We start from the raw sequence: 16,159 nt of genomic DNA on the forward strand, positions 1-16,159 counted from the left end.
GACTGATACAAGGGGACTAGTGGGCAAGGGAGACTGACACAATGGGACTCATGGGGACAAGGGACACAAGCACAAGGGGACTTATGGGAACCCGGAGGAAGGGGAGAAAGGCACAAGGGGACATATGGGGACTAGGGGTCAATGGAGACAGGCACAAGAGGACACAAGAGGACTCTGAGGGCAGAGTAGATAGGGACGCACGGGGAGACGAGGCTGCAAGGGGACAGGGGAAGACAGGGGCACATGGATTATGAGGACAGGGTAGTTTAGGAACATACGGTGAGAAAGGGGACAGGGGAGATTTGAGAGCAGGGCAGACGGGCACACAGGGACAAGGGGCAGGGAATGCATGGGGGGGCAGGAGTGACAAAGAACATACGGGGGCCCGGAGGAACACTATGACCTGAACCAGGGGACCTGCAAGAACATGGGGCATGGGAGAGCAGGGAAGAAATGGGGCTGGTGTCACAGGGGGCCTGGGACGCTGGGGGCCGAGGATGGCGACACGTGGGCAGCAGACACACCTCACTGCCACCGATCCCATACACCTCCATGTTCATCCCCAGATCCTCCACATGGCTGAACCGCTGCGGCATCTCCCTCCTGGGTGGCTTGGTCCACATGCCCCCCACCAGCTCCAGAGCTGCCTGTTCCCAGTCTCAGCAGTGGCCACAGGCTCGGCCAATATGGTGGCCGCCATCACCTGTGCAGATGCTGCACTGCCTGGGCCCCGCACACAGCGGGTGCGTGGTGAAGTGACGTCATCGTGCACCATCAGTGTCAGAGGCAGAGGGGAATGATGGGATAGGGCGCGTCAGCTGACGCTCTCTCCTCCATCTTTGCTTTGAACTGTACCGGCGTCATAGTTCAATGTGGCGGCAGGGGAAGTAGGGTGCCTCTGACCTACCGTGCCTAGTCACAGAGGCGACCGTGGTAGTTACACACCTGCCACACACACACCAGATACCATACACACATCTCACACTCTCCTCTCTGGTACATGGGAGGCTGATATAAACGTGTAGCTCCTCAGCTTCTCCTGCTTACAGCAGCTCTGTCCTGCACCTCCCCCACTCTCACCTTCTGTCCCGGGGCTGCAGAGCACGAGAAGCTGTCTCACCGTGCTGACTGTCTGGAGCTGCTTCTTATCTCTTGCATACCCTGGCTGCCCATCTCCCCTTAGATACGCCTCTGACTGTTGCCGTGCGGGAGGAATCTCCTGCACTGCAACATGGTGTTGGGTGCCTCTGACCTGTCAGGCCCCTGACCCGCCAGGCCCGTTCGCAGCAGCGACCGCTGCGACCATGGTAGTTACACCCCTGGCTATTGGTGAAAACCACGGATAGCAGACATATGAGAAAATCGGTTGTGTGCACGAGCCCATACAGGAACAAAGGGCCCGAATCATTAATTGCATATGCACCTATTTTTTGATGAGTTTTTTGTTTGCACCATATTTCATCTTATTTATATATGTACCTGTATTTTTTAGTTCCTATTGTGGGCATAGTTTAGGGCCTCCAAATGTTCTCATCTGATTTATCATTTGCAACTTTTCAAAAAGGTGCAAAATTTGATGTACGGTAAATGTATTCTAGAGTGGAGTGGAGTGATTTTATGTAAGACAGATATTTTCATTCAATTCTTGTTCCATTTTCCGAATGTCCAACTTTTTGTGCTAAAAAAATGCAAAAAAAAGGTTACAAACAAAAATAAACACCATTTTTGATTTTGAACAAAATCCGCTTTATTTTGAAGAACGTGGTACAGGAAAAATCAACGAATACCACAAAACAAAAAAGAAAAGTAGCTAAAAAAAATGTGCATGCGCTGGCTTTAATCCGGTTTATCAGAACTTTTTTGCCTTTCCTGTTGCAGGCGCACTGCAGAGCTTTGCTCTGACGTTGGCAAGGCAGGGAGAAGTGCGCCTGCACAGGAGCGCGATGGAGGACACCATGAGGATGATATAGGACGTCATCCTCATGAAGAAGGGAAGGAGGTCGACAATTGAAAGAAGAGAGGAGGCGCCTGGTCAAGAACAAAGATGGCCATCGTACTGGACCGCACCATATGGGAGTATAAGAAAAGGTCCTTTTTGGGATCTGAAGAGGGGTTTGAGGACCCGAATGCTGTAAAAGAGGCCTTAAAAGTGATGGCTGTAACTTATATGAGGAAAACCTGGAGACAGATTCCTTTTAATAACTTCTGAAAAAATATACTAAGCTCATCTCTAAATAATTTTGCTTGCCACACGAGTCTTAATAACGCTATACTTTAACTATTGCCAAGGTTTGGACTTACTTCAGCCGCATCAGAATCTGCCTATAATTAGACTTCGGTTTGCATTGAATATTTTGGACTATTAATTGAAAAAAAAAATAGATTTTCCTTAGATATTCCTTTATTTTATACAGTAGCTACGAAGAGAATTCTGTTACTGTGCTGGATTAGTTATGCTGCATTTGGTCTTTATAGGCTACTTTACCTGGAGGTTGTATGATAATTCTATGGGTTTTTTATTATTGGTGCCATTATTATTTAATGCTCCGGAATGCTGAAGGGAAAGTGTAAAATTTGTTGGCATAACCCTTTGTGTGTTTTCTTATCTGTAATCTGCGGAGAAGGGTGAAGAAGGATCTAGATGAAAAGATTTGATATAGTTTATGAACATTCTTTGATGATTTTAGTCACACAATTGCTAAGCAACTCCACGTCTGAAGGCAAGCTAAAATAGCAAGCGCGTGGTAAAATAGAACGATGAGAAATTAAACTCTGCGAGGAAGGACTGTATGGAGGACATGTCATTGTATCGTAATGAATGTGGTCCTTCCCTCATAGAACCTTACCGGTTAGAGGTTGCTCTTAGCAAAGTTGACTTCTCTGGGTAGTTGAACTGTACATTTGAAGTTAATGTGAAAATCATGTCGTCAAAGAATGATAAATTATTGAATTCTGCCAAGATCAGGCTATGTTTTATATTCCTTATTCTTCATTTCTCCACATCTTCTTTAGACATGAATAGTTTGCAACAAATAAAACTCATTTATGGTGAACTTCAAAAAAAAAGTGGACCTAAAGTTTAGCCATGTGACTATATAAGGGTGTTGGGAGAGATAACTTTTGACCAGATGATGTTTCGTATGACAGCCTTCTTAAAAGGAACTTGCCAGCTACCTCGAACCGACACCATCTACTGTATCATATGTATAACAAATGTTCCCGCATTCTAACAAAGCCCCTATATGTGGCTTATAGATTGTTGGAGATATGTATAAAGGTAACTTTGAATCTACATTTGCACTATAAATATTAATGGTTGAGTAGCTGGTTGCCAACTATCCAGAAATACGAGGACAGTCTGTAAAAATTGTTTAATTTTTTTACCCTGTCCGTAAAAAAAAAAGGCTTCCGTGATTTATTATAAGCTGCAGAAACTTATACAGATTATTTTTACTGCAGTTATCTTCATTTTGCAGTTTACAGTGAATGTAGATAGTGTATTATGAACTGTAGACATGGATCACTCATACATTATTATTGGTTTCCAATGTGTCCATAAAATTTTTTGTCTGTTCGTGATTTTTTTGATAAACTGTCCAGAGAAAATAAAAGGTCAGGTTGGTAAACCTGTTGAGTAGTCAGGGAAACTAATTCTCCTTCTCATCATGCAAGCACACCGCTGTGATCGTGAACTATATGATTTGAAAAGTGACATCACTGCCGGCTTCTTGCAAAAATGATGAATGGACGCCATGTTCTCTCTTCTCTTTAATGTGTAAATGAAGCCTGGTGAAGCCTGGTGAAACCTGGTGAAACCAGGCCTCATCAGATCACTGTGCATGCTCTAGGGGGCAGCAGTGACGTAGGACCTGGAGCCGCTGAGGACCTCCACGTATAACGGCAGAAAATGTCCATGTAAGTATTGTTTTCTTTGTTGGTTTGTGTGTTTCATTGGTGGCATATGGGCTCTGTAAGACCGGCCTTAGATTTTGGCAAATAAAATGTGAAGCTCCACAGCAACGATCTTGGTCATTTCACATTATTCACGCCCATCGGGGCATGCTTACATGATAAGAGGGAGGATTGATCTGGAAAAATCATCCATAGCACAAGATCAGCTTTAAAGTTAATTTCATATTGATACAGAAATTGATAAACCACATAAAGTGGCTTGTTAAAATGCTGGAAAAGGGTGTGATACAGACGTGGTGACTGTTTATGAGGCTAGGGAAGGTTCCATTTTAATATAATCATCATTTATCAGCAGGAAATTATCACTATAGGACTAGGTGTCTCGTGTCTCCTAGTCCAACCACGCCCCCCCTCCACTGATTGGCAGCTCTCTGCTAATACACAGTACACAGTACATTGTGCATAGAAAGCTGCCAATCAGTAGTGTGGGTGGGGTTATACGGAGCACAGCATCTGAGCTCTGCTCAATCTGCAACACAGAAAACTGCTCCACCCAGTAAAATAAGTGATACATCACTGCAGTCCTCTGTCCCTGCCTCGTGCTGCTGACAGATTCCCTTTAATTCTTACAATGTTAAAATTTGAGTTCTACTAATGGATGGTGGGCAACCTTGATGTCATACCTAGGGGCAGCACGGTGGCTCAGTGGTTAGCACGGCAGCCTTGCAGCGCTAGAGTCCTGGGTTCTAATCCCACCCAGAACAACATCTGCAAAGAGTTTGTATGTTCTCTCCATGTTTGTGTGGGTTTCCTCCGGGTTCTCCGGTTTCCTCCCACATTCCAAAGACATACTGATAGGGAATTTAGATTGTGAGCCCCATCGGGGACAGTGATGATAATGTGTGCAAACTGTAAAGCGCTGCGGAATATGTTAGCGCTATATAAAAATAAAGATTTATTTTTTTTATTTTCTACCAGTATCCCAGTCAACATTGCTTTATTAGCACAATAGGAGACTGGTCCACGGAAAACATGGGACCATTCTCATGATTCGAAAAGAGACTTGGAGTTAATTGATTAAATTTATAAACAGTTAATTGCATATCTCCTTATAAAATCTTCGAGTCGTCTACCATAAATGGCTTCCATGCAAAAAGTTGAAACGTTCCACATCCTGACTGTCGACTGAGTGAAACATCCATCATTCTATCATGTTAATACGACGATGAACCCATGGATAACTGATATCATTATTTATGACTTTTTTCTCACCCGATCTTTTGGGGTGGATCATCAAGCATTCCCTTGCTCCTTTATTCCATTTGTTTTGTTGTTGTTCCTTATTTTAATGAGGCAGAAGTTAATATGACAGGTGCTAACTTTCTGATGTGGATGGAAACTTTCCTGCCTCGTTAATCACCGCTGTCAAAAGGATGTTCCCTCGTCAATCCTGCAGGCGGCTGAACAATGCTTGGACGTCAGATTTTGTTTAATTGAATTTATTTTCAGGCAGCTTGGTGACACATTCCCGGTTACTCATATGATAGAGATTGTTAACTATGAGAAACTACCACACAGCATGGTGTATTCTACACTGACATCCATCCTTCAGGTTCTTCACTTTTACAATATAAATCACAGGAACAATGTGTGGCTTTTTTCTTTTATAATTGAATGCATATCCTGTATCTCTACGCTTGTCTCAGAAAAAGCTTGGTCAAAGGATTTCACAGTATTCTAGTTACGTTTACTTTCACGTCGATTTTTATGGTACATAATTAATTGTAGCGCCTTACTTTCTAATAGTGTTACATTTGAAAATAATAGTCCCTTAACAATCAGAAGTCTCTTTGAAACATCTTCAAGTCCTTACCAGAGCCTTCGTCGACACTTTCGTCAAACCAGTGGTCGTTCTGGTGCACCCATTCTCCATTACACTTGAAGAAGATCTGGATTGCTGGCATGGCTCTGCAGCGGAGGATGATGGGATTACTTTTGATAATGTAGGCATCTTCAGGTTCCATCTGGAAGTAGGGAAGGGTACCAAGCCCAGAGGGAGCAGAGTCTGGTACAGCTTCTCCATTGTTGTTTCCTGGCAAAAAAAAAAAAGGAAATTTTGAAGATATTATAAAATGTATGAATTAAATTTCTAAAGTATAACTGCCTCAAGTTCATTACTTCACAAAAAGTTTCATTCTAACATTTTACATACAGAAGACTAAATAGTTCACTACGTCTTGACTAGAGATACGTGAATGTCCTCAAATTTGTTTCAGACAGATTTGCTTAAAATTGACGGATAGATTTGATTTGGTCCAAATAAAATTCAGTCTAAGTGGAATTTTTAAAGACGTTTATTATTTTCCATGGTCTTCCAGACCCAAATCATTAAACCTAGAGGCTCAAAAAAGGGCCTAAATAAATAATTAAAGAGTGTATGCACTTGTCCTAGGCCAGCTTATCAACTTTCCGGCTGTCACAACTCCCTAAAGCTACGTTCACATTTGCATCTTTGGGCGCAGAGTCGTCGACGGATACCGACGCATGTGTCATGCGCCCCTATCTTTAACATGGGGGGGCGCATGGACATGCGCCGGTATGCATTTGTGAAGCATTTTACGACGCATGCTTCATTTGGGCGCACCAGACAGGGCACGGGCGACGCTACAAGTAGCATTTTGCCTGCGCCAAATTTCCAATCAAAAATGCATGCAACGCAAATGCATCGTACATGCGCCAAAAAAAAACACGTTAGTGTCTATGATAAACGCATAGGGCGCAGGTGCCTGCGTTGACATGCGTTGTACAACACATGCGCCTTTTGAAAAAAACCTATTGATGAAGTGTCTAGACAGTAAAAGCATTTTAGAACACATGCGTCAAAAAACGCTGCGTTGTGGATATGCGTTTTGAGTTGCGTCGATGACGCTGCACCCAAAGACGCAAATGTGAACGTAGCATAACCGGTCTTCTACTCACTTTGAATCAGTGTTTGAACTAGTCTTCATATTGGTCTTCAAATCACTTTTCAGTTCAAAACTACCCATGCTAACTAGACACCACTATGACATTTAGGGCACAACACACATCAGTGACGTGCATTGCGCCTAGGTGACAGCATGAGGCCTAGTCGGCATCAAAAGATCATGACCGAAAACCAATCCACAGTGAGAGGACTATATAAGCCAAGGAGGCAGGATAGGTGAGGGGTGGACCTAGGGCAGATGAGTATAATCTTGAACTAGTTTTTAAACCATTCCAAGCTTTCCAAAGAACCCAGCAAAATTTGGCCCAATGGCCTTGTTTTTGCTAGATTCACACATATCAAATTGGAAAAATGTTGGACTCTGGTGAAAGAAATATTTTTGGGATATACATCATAAATTAATTTTTTTATGGATAAATTTACTCATCTTTAATCCTGTCCTTCAGATGCCAAAGCATATGGCTGTGACTTTGGGGACGATATGTTTTAAACAGGTGGTGTGGCTAAAAATTATCCTATTAGTGACCAGTAGGGTTGAGCGACTTACTTTTTTAGGGTCGAGTCGGGTTTCGCGAAACCCGACTATCTCAAAAGTCGAGTCGAGTGAAATCGGCCGATTATGGCGAATAGTCGGGGATCGACCGAAACACAAAACCCAATGCAAAGTCAATGGGAATTTTTTATTTTTTTTTTTATTTTTTTTTTCTCTCTCTCTCACTCTCTCTCTCTCTCCTCCATCCCTGAACAGAAAAGCTGGTGTTACACATTGCAATTCGCTACAGCTCACAAGTGACAAGATGACGATAGGTGTCCACGCCCCTAAGACCTATGTCATCACTCTGCCCACGCTCCTTCATTGGCTGAAAAAATGGCGCCAAGCGTACTGCATGGCCGAGCCCACACAGGGATCGGGTCGGGTTTCATGAAACCCGACTTTGCCAAAAGTCGGCGACTTTTGAAAATGAACGATCCGTTTCGCTCAACCCTAGTGACCAGTGATCAGGGCTATCAATTAGTAGCCAAAACACAGAGGGAGTATGTTGAACATATGAGACTGAATGATCCAACATGCCCATGTGTTAAATGGATAGCCCAATGGTAACTAAGAGAAGTGTGTAATTCTTCATTTCTCCTGCGGAGGCACTGCTGGAGAATTAAACAGTTGTACTCAGGGCACAACCTGTGAAAAGCTTATTGTTGAAGAGTAGACCCTTCTATTAAAACAAATTGTGTAAAGCAGAAACCCTATAAAATGTAACAGAAGTGTTCAATAGCTTCTACCATTTTTAGATCTGGTTGTTATATTAAATATTGAATGATCATCTTATGTATGTTAGATAAAAACCACAACCAGGCAGGGAGTGGAGCAATTACTGGACACCAACTAAATGTAATAAAGCATGATATATAAAGCAAGTATACTGTAGCTTCTGGTTCCTTAGGACACACACACGTCCCTCATCTTATCCTAATACCCAGACCATACTGATAGATGCCTTATTAAGATACACATCAGACAATCTCTTGCCCAGGGAGAGATTTTTATATTTATTTTAACCTGGGAGATTAGAAACATATATCATTGGGTCCAGATGCACATTCTTTCATTTGGCTAACAGAAATGTCAAAGAAGCCTAATTATCCGATTACAGCCAAATATAAATCTGGGTCGTATGAGAAGCGTAATGGGAAGATAAGAAGACTAATGACCACGTGTGACTGGCAGGCAATCAGTGATGCACTATCTCTATATTGATTTGTTATTGTGCCTTGTCGCTGTACATAACAGCAAAGCACCTTATTGGGGGACGAGATATAAATCTGTACATGGATTTTCAAGTGTGTCTATAGTAAAATTCCGATAAAGACGTGTGTTCTTTTATTCCCCTGACTCCACCTGTGAAACAGAAGCGACAGAATAAAACTTGAAATTTCCTTCATAAACTTTATTTTCAGCTTGTAAAAATGCCCTGAATTTCAAACATTTTTTCACTGGAGTTTTTTTGTGCTGTTTTATCTATTCCCCCTCTTGTAACATGCATTTTTTCACTAGTTCTATAAAGAAGATGATGGTGATCAATGAGAGGAACAGGCTGTCACACGAAGTGATGAGTTCTCCTTCAATGGAAGTCTTCATACAGAGGCTGGACAGACATCAGTCTGAGATGGTTTAGTGAATCCTGCATTGAGCAGGGGGTTGGACACGATGACCCAGGAGGTCCCTTCCAACTCGAACATTCTATTATCCTAAGAAGCCCATGTAAAAAAATTACATATATAAACACACTAACTAGACCATGCTTCTTTTTGAGCTACAGACTCTTCTGTTCAGCAAAAGAATAGTAAAAAAGAATATGTCCGAGTCTCCTCAAAACAGGTTATAGTGCGAATATAACAGACAACAAGAAAAACAAAACCCTAATATTTCTCCCATAAAATCCCTACAATGCAGACTGGTATGAAGTATATATAGATTCCAAAACCAAAAACAGCCTCTTCTGGGCACAAAGGTATAAAAGAAACTAAACAGTTCATTCAGCAGGCACATTTATGTCAGTGCAGGCTCACCCGGTCAGATTACAGTGCTTTCTCTTGGAGCAAACTTTACTCACAAATAGAGGTATGGTCCTACCAGTCTCAGAATCACCTTCAGTGTGAGCTTCAGCAGCTTCCAGCGCCAAACAGAAGTGTTCAACTCCAGGCACAGTTTACATTGAACAGGCTGCAGCTTCTACACGTTACTCTGCAGTTGCAACACACAGACTGCTCAGCTTATTTAGCTGACCCATGCAGTCTCCATTCAGAAAGAAACCCTGGCTTTTCTCTGCAGCTTACATTTTGGCTGGTCACTCACCAGCTTCAACACCCTGCGCTCTGCTCAACATCCAGCAGAACGACATAGGGTGAACCCATTTCCTAGTTCGTAGTCAAAGCTAGCCAGGTGAATCTAAATAAGTCTTGCAGTACTAGGATTTAACCCAGACTTTCCTGGCTTTGCTAATATATATATATATATATATATATATATATATATATATATATATATATATATATATATATACATTGCGCAGCTCATTTGATTGGTGCTGACTGAGTATGCTTGTACATATTTACCATTGTATGACGCATGTCCATTTATGTCTGATAGAATGACACTGTCCATTGCATCCAGTGATTTCCGAGATACATGAGTGTAATCTAATAGTTTGAGAATATGTGAGTCACATCCTATTTTCAGCTATTTACTTTTTTGACAATTGGCCTTCATGCCCTTAAGGGGGTAACAGCTGTTAAGTAAAAGTCAATGTACGTCATGTATAATCCTTATATAATTGACGTCCGTGCCATTTTTGCAAAAGATAATTGGAGCTCAGAAGATCACCCGAACATTGGTCACCTTCTTTGTCCAATCGCTATTGACTTGGGCAAAATTTGCTTTATATGTTCGTACAGTATCACCCATTTACCCATGATACAAACTACACTAGAATTCCCCGAGGGTCATTGCTTGTTTCAGCGATTCACCAGATATTAAAATCTCTCCTACCATAATTCTTATCATGTATATTATTTTACCTGGTATATCCATATGCAAAACTGGTGAGGGACTTCTTACCAACATTCAATTTATAGTGTTTGAAATTTACTGCTGTGAAAGGTCAGACTACGCTTCAGGAGTTATGCATCACCCAGGGCAGCTAAAATGTAATTGGTGACATGATGTGCTCTGACTAAGCCATAGAAAGCATTGTGTAAGAAGAATTTGTGAAAGGTTAATATCTATTAGATGACTTCAGGGAAAAAAAATAATTGGAATAACCCCATCTTGCCAAGATCCCATAGGGAATGAGTCTATAAAATAATGTACAGTATTCATCATATATCATAATGTGGTAGTGAAAAACTTTTATCACTTTTGCAAAATATGCATAAATACCGTATGGCTGCACATGTGCGGACTTAGCAATGGTTACCAGTACTCAGAAAACACAGAAGTGGGATACTATGGGATATAAAAGTACCATTTGACACCTATAGTGATATCGGTCAATGGCTTGTAAAATATTAATTGTGCTTGAGGGTTATCCTCACGTGTTGACATTATCCCCGAACTATTGAGTAGTGAATAGCTTCCTGATCACTGGGATCCAGAGAACCGAGGCTCTGATGAGCTCTGTGCGAATGGACCGCTGGTCAATCACGCACATTCATTCTTAAAAGGGTATTCCCATATCCTAGATTCTATTTCAACTTGTTGTAGGTTAGCCAATACCTCCAAATAGAAAAGTAGTAGTTCTTCTGATTCTCTATGTTGCTTACCGCATGTGCAAGGCATTGCAGTAGCTCTGGTATCCATGGCTACAACCACTAACAACTAACTGAATAACTAGCTTTCACTATATTAGTGGTCGTAACCATGGATACCGAAGCTACTGCAATGCCCTGCACATAAGGAAAGCGACATAGCTAATCTGGAGAACTATGCTACATTTCTAAATGGAGATATTTGCTAATATTATCATTACTACACCTACTACATATGGGTACTACATATGGGTAAAGGAGATGGGAATACCCATTTAATGGGATCAGCACAGGAGATAGATGAGCACTGCTTTTGGCAGGTCTGACTCTTTGACTCTCTCAAAAGAATGAATGGAATAGGCAGAATACATGATCAATCACAGCTCCTTTTTACAAGGCTCTTCAGAGCTCTTTTTTCTCAAAATCAGTGGAGGTCCCAGTGGTCAGATCCCAAAGTTATCCACTATCCAAGGGATCACTTCCAAACTTGAGAATAACAAAAGCTTTCGCTTTGTCCTACTTAGATTACTGGTCACCATTTTACCCCAAAACTTTCCTTGTTCCCATGGTAGTCTCAGTTAAGTTACTCTTAATGTATATACATCCATTTTTTTACTGGAGCCTTTATGTATTCCTATTTCCTATACATATATTATTAAGCCATTTTATCTGCCGTGGACTTGCCCAGGTTTTCAGCTTGTTTCTGTAATACTTTACAATTAAGCTGAGTTTTACATATTTTTATATAGCTTTGTCTCATCAGCAAAAACTGTTTCAATTACTATTACAAGGTGTAGCGCTGCTTCCGGTGCCCCTGCATGGTGTTCCCTTCTCTCTCCATGCAGGGATGTTGGCTTTTTCACTGCACCGGCCCTCGATGCGGTCCCCGGCGTGCTTCTGCTTCCTGCTTCCTGTGTGGGCACCGCAGTTCTGGCGGTGTGCTTATTACGCATGTGCACACACTCTACTGCTCTTAAATTGGCAGCACACATATAGTAAATGTCCTCAGCTTGTAGCTGACAGGCATTTAGTATAATTTACGGCTCTCAGCCAATAGCTAGGAAGCATCTTCCATAAAAGACTCCCTCTCACCTAAGAAAGCCGCTGAGCAACATGTAGAATTCTTAATGAGTAAGGTGTACTAATAGTGAGCTGTGAGGTCTCTTGGTCTCTGGTCCTGGTGTGGCCAGTCCTGGGTTTGAAGTCCCCTGGTCCTGGAGTGGCCAGTGCCAGAATCTCATCCACTCGTCTTGGAGCAGCCAGTGCCTGAACCTCATCCCCTGGTCCTGGAGCGGCCATTGCCTGAACCTCATCACCTGGTCTATGTTCTGCCAGTGTCTGAACATTGTCCCATGGTCCATGTGCAGCCAATCCTTGATACAGTGTCCTAAACCTATGTGTCTGATCTGAGCCTGAATCCATGTCAGTAACCGTTCTGTAGAGGTGCCAGAGATTACAAATCTGAACGGAGAACTTGTCATAATCAGTGTCAACCTGACCCCTGGGGTCAGCAGCTGCAGTACCAGGCTCTGATCAGGAGTGGTACCTGGTGGCTACCTGCAACCCAGTCGGTCTCCTTCATGAGGAGCTCCAGTGAACACCAAGTAGCCGCTTAGCTACCTCCTTTCCTGGGCAGGCCCGGCCCTCTGGCACAGTGTTTCCACAAATCCACATGTGCCACTGCTGGGCTTAACACAATGTCATTAATAAATAGATTAAGAAGAATTGGACCTGCTACAGAACCTCCACTGCTGACTGTAGCCCATTGTAAATTTGTAAGGCCAATCTTTTTTGCCCAATCTTTTGCCCAAGTCAATTGATAGTTTCTACTTCTGCAACCGTTGTTTTAGGCTGTATTAAGGATGACTAATGGGATAAACTTAATCCCCTTAGACATGAAGGAGTTACAATACTTGAATATTATTAAAATTGGTTTGACGCTAGCGGTTCCTTTAGTTTAGCTCTGTCACCGTTATCTCTGAGCGAAAATTGCAGGGGCCTCATACACTAAATTGACCTGCCTCTCTATCAGGACATGAGCCTTTATCTGCCTTTGCTCATTTTCTGAGAATGTATTAACGTCCCCATGCATGGGTCACACTCCTCCCATCAAATACCCGGGTGACAGGAAGAAAATTGCACTGCCAGCTGCGCAACTATGAAGGACGAAAAATCAATTCCCCTTGCAATTTTGTGGCAGAGAAAAAAACTTCATCGACAGGTGGTTGGTATCTGGTTGTATTATTATACAAAAGAGGGGAAAAAAAGTTATCACATTCATACAGCTTGTCGGTAAATGTCTCACTCCTGCTTATCAAGCCCCCTAGAAATGTGATTGCGTCTTTCGTTCATGTGAGAATAAGGCCCATTTATAGATATTCAGTCGTCTGTGAGTTTCCTGCCAAGATATAGCTGTTCATATAGTCAAACGGTAAAGATTTATGAGACGTCAGCCCGAGTTTCAAACCGGTTGGTATGGCTGCCTCGTCAGCAGAAGAACGCAGCAACAGCCTCAGCAGCAGCAGCAGGCTTCATGAGTCTGAAAAGTCGTATTATGCCGAAGCAAGATTCATGTCCTCTCCAACGGGAAAGTTAAGAGTCTGACAGGCGTGATGCTTTATGGATGACATCGCTTTAGATAATAGACTGAAACACTCACGCATGAGGGAAAGCTGAGAAAACAACAAACAGGCTGAGAAGATGATGTGAATTCAGTCATAGGCGCTTAGTGGAAGCGATGGGTCTAGGACACTGTTTAATAATGAAACCAATTTTTTTTAGTTCACAGGTATTAGAAGACTTTTTTTTAAGTGTACCCAAGATCCACATTTTATCTATCTATCTATTGATCTATCTATGTAAACAACGTTGACAATGCCATTTGGCACTGAGGGTACCATCACACAGTGCCATTTTGATCGCTACGACGGTACGATTCGTGACGTTCCAGTGATATCCATACGATATCGCTATGTCTGACACGCAGCAGCGATCAGGGATCCTGCTGAGAATCGTACGTCGTAGCAGATCGTTTGGAACATTCTTTCGTCGCTGGATCTCCCGCTGTCATCGCTAGATCGGTGTGTGTGACACCGATCTAGCGATGCATTCGTTTGTAACCAGGGTAAACTTCGGGTTACTAAGTGCAGGGCCGCGCTTAGTAACCCGATGTTTACCCTGGTTACCAGCGTAAATGTAAAAAAACAAAAACAGTACATACTTACATTCCGGTGTCCGTCAGGTCCCTTGCCGTCTGCTTCCGCACTCACTGACTGCCGGACGTAAAGTGAAAGCAGAGCACAGTGGTGACGGCACCGCTGTGCTGTGCTTTCACTTTACGGCCAGCAGTCAGTGAGTGCGGGAAGCAGACGGCAAGGGACAGACACCGGAATGTAAGTATGTACTGTTTTTTTTTTTTTACGCTGGTAACCAGGGTAAACATCGGGTTACTAAGCACGGCCCTGCGCTTAGTAACCCGATGTTTACCCTGGTTACCCGGGGACCTCGGCATCGTTGGTCGCTGGAGAGCTGTCTGTGTGACAGCTCTCCAGCGACCACACTACGACTTACCAACGATCACGGCCAGGTCGTATCGCTGGTCGTGATCGTTGGTAAATCGTATAGTGTGACGGTACCCTTATTGATGAGCCACACAAAGATCATTTTGTATTGGTCTCTTCATAAAAACTTAACGATGATATATGTGTAATAAAGATAAGTTCTCTTAAATTTGGCCAGGAAATTCGAATTGCATAGAGCTTATTCAATGCAAATTGAATGTGTCTTATCATAATCTGGGGCCTCTCACCGGTCCCACCACTTCAGCTCCCTACTAGTCATCTGATTTTTCCCTTTGGCTCTAGTTACTTCCTCTTTGTTTGTGCTTCTGTTACTGACTAGGTATTACAGCACACGTCAAGACGTTGTGACATCACGGCATCAAAATATCATGACGTGTGTCCTACAAAGCCAGGTCAACATGTGTGGTGATGTACGTCTTGATAGTGTGAGGTCATGACTGCGTCATTGAGGCTTAGTCGGCAACAGAAGTGTTGGTGAAGACTGAAGATCTGGAAGACAATATCCATCATTAGACCTGAAGAAAAAAGACAATGAAACCATAGGGAAAGATTCAATAACTGGTCAATGAACTTCAAAAGTGGGACAGGTGAACCTCAAGATGAGTAAACTTTTTAACCCTTTCATGTTTAAAGGGAATCCAGCAAAATAACGAACGCAAATGCCCCCCCCCATCAAGTTTTATTTATTTTTTTTTTTTTGCAAAATTTGAGGCGAACTTGATCTTTTTCGAATTGATTCACTCTTATCTAGAGTGCAATAATAGCAGTAGTGATTATGATGTAATTAAAGTGAATGTGTCTCGTGTAGATGAAAAATAAGTCATTAATATAATTTTCTCTTTCGAGCAAATCCATTTCCGCTTAGTATAGATATAGCGGTCATAATTTAGTAATTTAACTGTTCAGCGTGCGCTGATAACTCACAAAAATGTTGAAACCTTAGAAATGACAAATGATAAATACATTTCTGCAAATCATGGTTTAATCCAGCCTCCTCTCTCTTTATGAGTCAATACTGTAAACGGGAGATGTATTTCAGAACTCTTCTTATTAATATTTAAAAAATAACCACTGGCATTGCCAGCTGGCTTCAGAAGTGAAGAACCCACATATGCCGGGAGAGCTGAAGGAAAGCGAGTATTGAGGCAGGGATGACGGCCAGAGCTGAGGATCGGCGTGGTGACAGCTGCAGCATTTTGGAAAGGAACCTACGCTTCACTTAATCTTTCCCGTCTTATGGGGAAAGAAGTAGGAGATGAAGAGATGGGGTTCTCCATAAAATCTTGGCTCGCTGGACCACTACAGCAAAATCATTCGCTGGTGTGTCTCAGCCGTATCATCAGCTAGCCACACTAAATATTACTTGACAAACAAT

The 16,159-nt window shown here is 42.5% G+C and overlaps 1 protein-coding gene across 5 annotated transcripts in view; it reads right to left on the bottom strand.

Annotated features, from left to right (window-relative positions):
- The window catches only part of UNC5D (unc-5 netrin receptor D), a 968,940-nt gene that overhangs the window by 614,394 nt on the left and 338,387 nt on the right, over positions 1 to 16,159 (bottom strand). For all 5 annotated transcript variants that reach the window (XM_069766508.1, XM_069766506.1, XM_069766507.1 and 2 more), the window contains exon 2: positions 5,786 to 6,004. In XM_069766508.1, the coding sequence (XP_069622609.1) occupies positions 5,786 to 6,004 (219 nt within the window). The remainder of the gene's footprint in view (positions 1 to 5,785; positions 6,005 to 16,159) is intronic.

This window comes from Ranitomeya imitator, chromosome 4 (genome assembly GCF_032444005.1).
Source record: "Ranitomeya imitator isolate aRanImi1 chromosome 4, aRanImi1.pri, whole genome shotgun sequence".
Lineage (NCBI taxonomy): Eukaryota > Metazoa > Chordata > Amphibia > Anura > Dendrobatidae > Ranitomeya > Ranitomeya imitator.